At 46.7% G+C, this 9,294-nt stretch overlaps 1 protein-coding gene across 3 annotated transcripts in view; it reads left to right on the top strand.

Annotated features, from left to right (window-relative positions):
* Positions 1-1,394: 1,394 nt before the first annotated feature.
* Positions 1,395-9,294, top strand: part of GRIA1 (glutamate receptor, ionotropic, AMPA 1) — a 125,229-nt gene continuing 117,329 nt past the window's right edge. For 2 of the 3 annotated variants that reach the window (XM_009575188.1, XM_009575187.1), the window contains exons 1-2: positions 1,395-1,645; positions 3,757-3,894. In XM_009575188.1, coding sequence (XP_009573483.1) covers positions 1,564-1,645; positions 3,757-3,894 — 220 coding nt within the window. In that variant the 5' untranslated portion in view covers positions 1,395-1,563. The remainder of the gene's footprint in view (positions 1,646-3,756; positions 3,895-9,294) is intronic. The other variant, XM_009575189.1, reaches the window with a different exon arrangement.

Genomic DNA, 9,294 nt, shown 5'->3' with positions numbered 1-9,294 from the left:
AAGACTATTCTGTTCATAGAAGTCTTGAGTATATAAAGAGTAGTGTTGTCCCTGCACCATAAATTTATGTCACACCTGGGCCCTGTGGCCAACAGGGAATGTCTTTGTGCTACTGCAGATTTTGTAGGCTTTGGTCACATCCCATTTGGGTTATCCCACTCTGCAGAGTTCTCCTCTGTCCAACTGTTTCCTTATGTGGAAGCAATTCCCGACCTTTGAACGTTGGTCACCACTCTCTAATGCTCTTCCAGTTTAACCACATGCTTTTGGAGATCGGGAGTGGGGACCAGGGCAAGGCACCCTACACCAAATCAGGACACAGGGCATCCGAGTCCTATTTCTAACTCTGCCCCAAACATCCTTTTTTCTTTCTGTTTCCTCTCTGCTATTTACCCCTTGTGTGTATCCAGGCTGCAAACGGTAAGGGCAGAATCTCTGTGCTTGGATATGGCTATTCAGGCACAAGAGGCCCCAAGTTTGGTTAGGGACTTTATGTGTTTCAGAGGGGAATGGGTGAATTTTCTCTCTTTTCCGAAATGGCTATGGCTCTGTGTTCACAGCAGTTCTTCCTCAAATATTTCTAAATCCCAAGTTGTGCCTAGGAGACGGTTTTTATCGTTGTTACTTTTATTGGTGTTTTTTTTTTCCCCCTTTTGTTTTTGAGCAAAGCTGCTTATGGTCAAATAAGCTTCAACCTCATCAGAACTGCCACAAAACAGCTCCTGTAATGATCCAGGCTAAAATAGCCCCCTAATTTCAGAAGTCTGCCCTATCTGATGGTGCTGGTGAGCACAGATTCCTCCTCATCAAGCACAGGGGTGGAATACCTCATAGGTTAACCGTGGGCAGGAAAAATCAATGAGAAAGGTGATGGTGGGGGGTTCATTTTTTCCTCCTTTGGGATCTCTGTTGTCTGTTGTTCCGAAATCCTTCCTTCCAAGGCACGTTTGCAGGATACAACCTTCTTTGTTATCCTAACGAGCCGGGCTGTAGAGGCTGATCTGTTCAACTCCTGGACCCAGGGGGGAGAGCCCAGGTTGGGAAGCGATGGAGCAGAGGCAGAGGAGTTTAAGCTCTTTCTCTAGAGGAGTTTGCCACCTACTGATTTGCAGGTTCCTTCTAGCTCCTGCCAAGAGAAGTTGAGGGGGAAAGCCAGGAATTTAGGGGTAGGTAGGAATTACCCTTAGAGACCCCAGCCAGGACCCCTGGGGGGGAATAGCCGGGGCGAGGGGGGGACGCGGTACCCAGCTGTTGAGCTTCAACTGGGAGAAGGCGAATGAGCTGGGTGGGAAGCGTCTGGTGCGTGCGTGTGCGTGTTGTGTGTGGCGGGGGAGGGATGTGGATGAGGAGCGGGCTCTCTTTCTTTCTCACGGGGCTCAGTTAATCCTGCTGCCAGGCGGTGTTAAGCAGCAGTCTCAGCGCTGGATTCCGAGCGAGGGAGACGCGCAACCCTGAAGGCGCAGCGGAGGGGAGGCGAGAGAGGCAGCTAAAGAGAGCAGAGCGGGGGAAAAATCAAATCTATGCTTGGAACTGGGCTTCTTTTTCGCCAATGCAAAAGGGAATATGCAGCACATTTTTGCCTTCTTCTGCACCAGTTTCCTAGGGGCGGTGTTAGGGGCCAATTTCCCCAACAATATCCAGATAGGTGAGTGCAGAGCTCGGGGCCGTTTGGGAGTGATGTTCCCTGGCAAGTGGGTAGGGGTGGAGAGGGGGCGGTGGGGGAAAACTGACCCCTTTGCTTGCAAAGGCAAAATGTGCGTGTGTGTGTATGTGTGTGAGAGAGAGCGAAGGGGTGAACTGCGAGGGCTGGATTTGTGTGTTGGTACCAGCTTTGCAAGAGCAGAGATGTATCGATTTGGCTTTGGGGGAGGGGAAGATTGGGAATAAATGCCTGCACACACACCAACACAGAGGGAGAAAAGTGCCTCTGAAATGGAGGAAGCACGAAAAAAATATCTGTTTCTTGCTCTGAGAAATGCCTGGGCTGCCATTGTGCATTGCTGCATTTGCAAAATCAGCGGTTGCATTATACGTTTTTGTGAGGATGCTCTCATCTGTAGGTAACTGGGACGAGAGGTAACAAACAGGCGCTCTCTGTTGTTGTTGCTGAAGAATAAGGGCAGAGCTATTGGAGGAAGATTTTGCATTGAAGTCTCTTTTCATTTCTTGCTACTTGCTTCCCCTGTGCACCAGCAGTGCCTGTTTGATTCCTTTCTCCCTTCATGTAACTTCTCAATGCTCCTTCTCCCTCCCTACCTCCCCAGGTTTATTATTACTCTCCCATTGATCTTTATTGATGATGGTTTGTAACCTAGCCCCAAATTCTCTTCCCTTGCATGTCGGTTTTCTTTGCCGCCTCCCTTCTCTTTACAATGCCCATCAATTGCTAATCCACCAAGTTCAGGCAACTCCTGCCTGAGTCCAGCTGCACAATCGGTGCTTTTATCGCTGTTGATGCTGCATCCCTGTCTCCCTCCCTTCCTGCCTCCCCTTTACCCCAAATTTGTGCAACATCCTAGATTTTTTCCCTTTCGACAAACACATGTAATAGCTCGGCTACTAGCATCTCATTCCTCTGACACCCATGATTAGGCTGGGGGGTGGGAGGAACGGGGGAAGGGGGGGGATATTCGTGCACAAATAGCCCTTTCCACACAACAGGGAGATGCTCTCAGTACTAAAGGGGCAAAGTGCCGTTGATAGCAGGTCCTTGACATTTGTTTCTTCCCAAAGCCATCTGCCCTGGAGGGTGGGCATTGATATTTTCTGCTTCTTTATTTTAATTCTACCTTGTTGCTAAGTGCTTTGTTTCCCTACTCGTAAAATGCCAATAACAGTGCTCCCTTTAAATGCATAAAGATTACAAGACAGTCTGAATTTAATAGCATCTTTCTGGAGGCTGTGAGCCTTGGCTTGCTGCAAGCCAAGTTTCCTGCTGGGGGAGCAGCAGGAAACTTTTCCTAGGGCCGGGTTATCACAGCACTTTGTTCCAGGTCCATGGGGGGAGAAAGACTCTGAGCCTGGGTCCAGCCGGGTCCCAGTTCCTATCCTATTTATATCGTCCCATGGTTCTGGGCTTGTCTGTACTTCTGCTCAGGTCGATCCCTTTGAGGGTCAAGCTTTTGATTTCCTGCCCTCTTTGAGTTTGGCCGCTATCACCTGTTAAATTTAGGGTTTTTCCATGCAGCAAACTTCCAGTAGCAGTAGTTGTTTGGCCATGGGTCCCCATCGCAGCCCTGTCCCCATCCACCCAGTGCTGCGCCTGTCGGGCCAGGCTCAGCCAGTCTGCCCCATAGTGTGGGGGAACCCCTGCACCCCTTTTGGGGCAAATCCCTCCTCTTAACAGGGTTGAAACTGAGCCTAATTACAAGTGAGGGGAGGAGGAAGACAGACTCTTATTTCTCCTTTATAAAAGTAACATTGAGAGTGTTTCCATTTCTCTTCCTTAAAGTTATGGGGGATGAGGAGGTTGAGCCAAACCCTGTGGTTCATCCCGACCCCAGGGATGCATCAGGGCTCCTATATATGATCCAGGCATTACATAATGCATGGGCTGGAAAGGCTTTTTCCTCTCAGCCTGTGTGCAGTGGGCACCAAACCCCCCAGGTCTTGCGTGCTGGAGGGTTTCTGAGTGTAGAGGCATTCCCTGGGCTGGGGAGCTGTAGCCTCTGTTCGCAGGAACATTTTGGACTGAAGAGGTTGCTAATACAGGTGTGCCTAAGACCTTTCTTCTTCTTGTTCTGTTTTTCTCCCCAGGGGGGTTATTTCCTAATCAACAGTCCCAGGAACATGCGGCTTTTAGGTTTGCGTTGTCTCAGCTCACGGAACCCCCTAAGCTCCTTCCCCAGATTGACATTGTGAACATTAGCGACAGCTTTGAAATGACATATACCTGTAAGTAGCGGCATTTGCCGTGCTTTCTCTTACTTTGGTTTCTTTATTCCTGATTGGGGTTTTTTTGTGTCTGAAATATGGGACATCTTGCTCCAAACGTGCAACTTCCTTTAGGGTCCATGCAAAAAAACCCCAAACACATGGGCAAAGGATTTCAGAATCATTTTGGTTTGTGCTAAGACATAGGGGTGAGGTAGTGTGCAGTTATTCAGCATGTCTTGCATTTTCTCTTTCATTGCTTCCAAAGTCGTATAAAACCCCCACCAATTTATTTCCTCTTGTTTCTCTAACCTCTGCCCAGCTCATTACGTTGAGGTTTCATTCCCATATTTCCTATAGCCGTGATGTACAACAAAGACACCCCTTTCCACCCACAGGGTGCACAGAAGTCTCTGTTTACTGTGAACAACTTCTTCAACCCCAGTTTAGCCGTCTGCCCTTGTAATTTAAGAAAGACCCAGCAGAAAACAGCAACTTGGTGCAAATGGAGTCCAGATCCACAGTAAGGGGGCATGCCTAATAATGACAGAGAGGTAAGGGAGTTCTAGTTTCAAGAACCAGCAAAATCATTGGCTCTAAAAACAAGTATTAAAGACTGAATTTGCACCGCAGAGTTGATCCTAGGGTGTATCTGCATCCTGCTAAAGCACAGCACGTTAGCGGTGCTGTTCTTGTTATATGATATAGTTGGGGAAAAGAAAAAAAAAATGGCTTGCTAGGTAATGCCAAGATTAGCAGCAACAAATAAGACCAGGAGGAAACCAGAGGAAAACAACAACCATAACACAGCCCTGTGGTTGTATTAGGGGCTGTTGCAGCATTTGCTTCCCTTGGAGCGAGCAGCGCGGTGCTGTGCACGAGGTGCTCATGCCGCTGGGATGCGATGCACAAAGAATTTCTCGGTTCAGCCTGGTGTCAGACGCTGCTTTCACTCTCTGAGCCTGTGTGTGTGTATGAGGACTACCAGGAGGGACTAGAGGAGCCTTTCCCTTTGTAGAGCCTGTTGGATTATTGTTGGCTTATGTCTGTAGTATCCTTTTGATTCACTGAAACATCCTCTCTGCAGGTTAGTCATGTGAAGAGTGGGATAGAGGTGGACACAAACTGTTCTCTCTGCTAAGAAATACACAGAAGGGAAAAATGCTTTCCTGCAAAAAGAACCAGGAATGTACAGGAGGAGAATTATAAGGCTCTTTGAAGGAAAAAAAAAAAAAAAAAAAAAGTAGTGATTTTTTCTGTTGAAGGGTTTGCAAATACAAGATTGCAGGAATTTCCTGGCCAGTATGACATAGGAGAGAGAAGTAACAATTTGGCGACACTTTCATTGGAGTGTCTAATGACACATCTAAAGATTTTCTATTTTCCTTAATATCCCTCTATTTGCCAACTACAAGGTTTCCATCAAGGAAGAGCAACTATTTCAGCTCAATCCGATGGCACTTCCTTGGCAGGAAAACTAGTCAAACAGAAGAAAAAAGACAGAGCTTGTCCATCTTTTCAGGGAAAGCATCACCCACCTGGGGTAGAGTTGCTGACTGTGGCTGGGGATGAGCTATTTCAGTGCTGATAGCAGGAAGAAAGCAGAAACTGCAAGAATATCACTAGAAGAAATTCTCCATCTGCGCATAGTTTTCCCTCCCTCTCTGTGCCTGCCACTAATGATTTTGTTTACAGCATTAACGTTGATAGCAAGACCGTGATACTAGTTATGCTTCAGAAATCTGTCATTAGTACCACAGGGGCGGGGGTGGTCTCACAAAAGCTGAATGGAAGCAAGACAGCTTCCCAAAGGATGTTATATTTGAGCTCTATGTAGGGCACATTGTCCTAGATCAGACCAGCAGAGCACTCCGCACAGTCCAACTTCACTTGTCCTCATTTTTCTTTTCTTATAATTAAAAACTTCCTAAATTCTTCCAGGCTATAGAAGGCAGCATTTGTTTTGTAAGCGCAAAAGAAGGTGTTATTCCATGTACGCTAGGGGGGGAAAAAAACCAACCCCAAAAAAACAGGCCGTTAGGAGACCTGGTTTTAGTACCCTAGGGCTTGAGTGAAACTTTTGTCAGGAATTATCTCCTTCCTCATCTTCCAGCAAATTCCCTGCCCGGTTGCCAAGACTAGATATCTAGCAGAAAGATCTGTTTATTTACAGAGAATAAAAACCCTGCCCACGCAGTGGTCCTTATCTTCTGAGAAAAGACTGGCCATGCTACCAGTTAAAAGTACCAGGTTTTGTTCCCATGGAGATAGAGAACACAGCGTTTCCTTGTCATTGGCATTACCTGTTTCTCTGATGGTTAAGTCAAGGGTGTTTGGACCCTGTAAACCTGGTGCTGCTCCTAGCAGGGTCTCCAGCAGAACATCTGAGGAAGACTAGTAGGTCCTAGCCCCATGGCAAGCCCTGCCTTTTGCTAGGATCCAGCCTCATGTGCTAAATGTAGTCCTTATAGCAAGTGCCTGAAGCAGCATCACTCGAAATACAGAATATATATTAAGAATCAGTGGTGATGGCAGAAACAAAAAACCTTGTTGGGCAGCTTGCGGGGCGATGCTGAAGTGGCAGGATGAACTGCAGCAAAATGACAGCACCTTGTCTAAGGAGATCATATGCAAAATGTATCTCAGCATCAACTGTGACACTGTCTACCTCTGCCTGACATATATCTGCTTACCAGTTAGGATGAGCAAGCTTTGGTGTGACAGTGGGTGAATTTACGGTATGAGATGTACCCATTTGTGCACAGGTGATGGTGATAGGGAGCCGTTAATGATGTGCTAGTGATGATCGTAAATTGGTAACAATAATATCCATGAAAGTGATAAATCTGTAAAATACCAGGAGGCTGCTGTTGTCTCTGGGCTGTTGCTGTGACAGCCCAGCAATAACTTGTATTTCTGATCCTTCCAGTTATGGACTTTTTATCGTTACACAGCGATTGTGAATACCTCTGTGTGGGGCAGCGTGCACCTACGGGTCCTGTGGTCCCTGTGCATAACACGTCAGTAGCTTATGATTTTAAGCAAACCGTAATCATTAAGAAAGCGAAAATAGCTAGTAGATACAACATGCGGTAACCTCACATTTCATGTGTGTGGTTGATGCTAATGTTGCATCACTGAAACATGGGCACATTTCAATAACTGAAATATCTTCCTGGACTCATTCCATCCCACAGAATATTTGGTAATGAACAGGCTCTGTGTTTGCAGGGGGGTGCGTGGTGTGGCTTACTGATATGAAAATACACACCTGCCGCTTTGAGGGTTCTTAACTAAAGGTTAGGAGACTTTATATTTTTGTACCATTTGTTCGAAGGCCAAGGCAATTGTTTAGAGGGAAGGTGAATTTAGAGTCCTTCTTTCAGCAGAAGTATATAGCAGTGCCAGATAACTATGAAGGGTAAAATGATGGTGTGGCGCAGCTGAAAGCTTTGCCTAGTGACGTAGCAGAGCAAACCCTTCTGCTCAGCTTTAAAGACACGTTCACAGGTTCTGTCTTCAGCCATGTTTGGAAAAGAGCTTTATGACCTCAACGCAGTCACTAGCACGCTCTGCCTTGCTGGGTTTTGCCGTGGCTGAGTGCGCTCAGGACAGACCTAACATGGCAGGGGATGCTGCAGGTCAGAGCTGAGAGGTGCGGGAAGAGGGGTGCTCTGTGCCAGATGCGAGGGCCCAGGAGGGCTGAAGCTTAGGAGAGAGCTGCAAATTCCTGTCCCTGGGAGGTCCACGAGCACCGTGTCCTGTTGGCAGCAAAGGGATGAGAGGCTGCTTACTTGAGACAACCAGTGCTGGGAATAGTTTTCTTTTATTCTTTGTCTCAGCCTCCATTTGGGCACACGTAATGCACATCCCCACCCTGTGCAGAGCCCAGCTCCTCGGGGGATATGAGTTGCTTCAGCCCCAGCTCTTAGCTTTATTTAATTTGTGATGCAGAGACTCCTGCTTTTGGCCTCTGGCCGGAGTCCCCAGGCGAGCCCCAGCAGCCTCAGGCAGACAGTGGTGGTTGCTCTCGCTGCCCGGGGAAGACGATGGCTCAGCAACAGATTTCCCTGGCAGTGACCTGGGGGACGTGCCCTGTTGAGCAGTGCTCGCAGAAGATGAGTCACCAGCTTGGGAAATCTGTCCCTGCAAAAGTCAGGCCACTTTGCAGGGATGGCTAGCGACTAAAAAATCCTCTGTCCAGCGCTGAGCCCTATAGCTTAGCTGGGGCAGCGATCAGCTTGTGTGTGTGCTTAGGTGTTGGGTTACTGAGAAGGGACGTTCAGGAGCTGCACACCTGAAACACAGAAGTAATTTGCAGCTGCAAGAAGACTTGTAAGGAGGCTGAAAAACAATTAATTATTTATCCCTCTCCTTCCATGTATGCACAGCTACAGTTACTGTGGGGTCCTCATACTGAGTACGGGTTGTGGGTGCTGCTAGAATATCAACAGCTGAATCTGTTCTGCATATTAGAAAATGAACATGTAGTTTGGAGTCTGTTCATATTTTATGAAGGCCTCCCAGCACCAATTAGAGAGGGATTTGTAGCGATCACTCACTCTGTGCTCATGTTCTTATCAATAGCAGCAAGCTTATATCCAGATCAGCTATAAAATGAAGTATTTCTTTTTCCTTCTTCTTCTTGGATAGTTATGTATATAGATAGAGTATTTCTAGAGATTGCTTTTTATCTCTTAAATTACCTCTCAGAGACAGGAAGGAATAGGCAAACATTTGAATGTTCTGAAACGACGATCTAAATTTGGCTTAATTAAACAATTATTGCGTGTTGAATCTAAAGGAAGCTTCTGTGTTGACAAACACTGGATGGTCGCCATTTCTTGGAAAGGTGTTGCTGTAATTACTCCAGCAGCAATCAATTAAAATGCAATTTTTATAATTAAACTTCCACAATCTAAATAAGCCCAGCCCTATAATAGTATGTAATTGTTGTGGTGTTGGTAGACTTGTTTTTATTTTCGCAGTGTCAGAAATCTCATGTAAATGCTTTGGGATTTTTTTCCCCTGCAGAGCTGAGGATGCTAGCTATGACTATGTAATGTGAGTTAAGTCAACAGAAACATGGATTTAATGATCACATGCAGTCTGATTAATACAACATAGGTGCTACAAGGAAATACATCTCCTTAGATTTTGTAATAGGAAAAGATGTGATGCAGACAGATGAATCACAGAGCATCAATTCATATTAGATCAAATTGAGGTTAAGGGTGCTCAATTTCTGGCAGGGACGGGCTGTGGCTTTCTAGTGATTGCATGTTTGTTTAGTGAGATTCCAGCACCTTACAGTCAGGTCCAGCCCTAAGGAAGGTGCTGATTAGTGAAATGCTGCCAAACGGGAGGGAGCAGGTTCTGGGGGTGACACCAGCTGCCTGCGTCCAAGGTCTCTGCAGGGGA

The sequence above is a fragment of the Fulmarus glacialis genome, unplaced genomic scaffold, assembly GCF_000690835.1.
Source record: "Fulmarus glacialis isolate BGI_N327 unplaced genomic scaffold, ASM69083v1 scaffold9533, whole genome shotgun sequence".
NCBI lineage: Eukaryota > Metazoa > Chordata > Aves > Procellariiformes > Procellariidae > Fulmarus > Fulmarus glacialis.
Note: the sequence above shows the minus strand (reverse complement) of the source record. Positions and strands in the feature narration are given on the sequence as shown.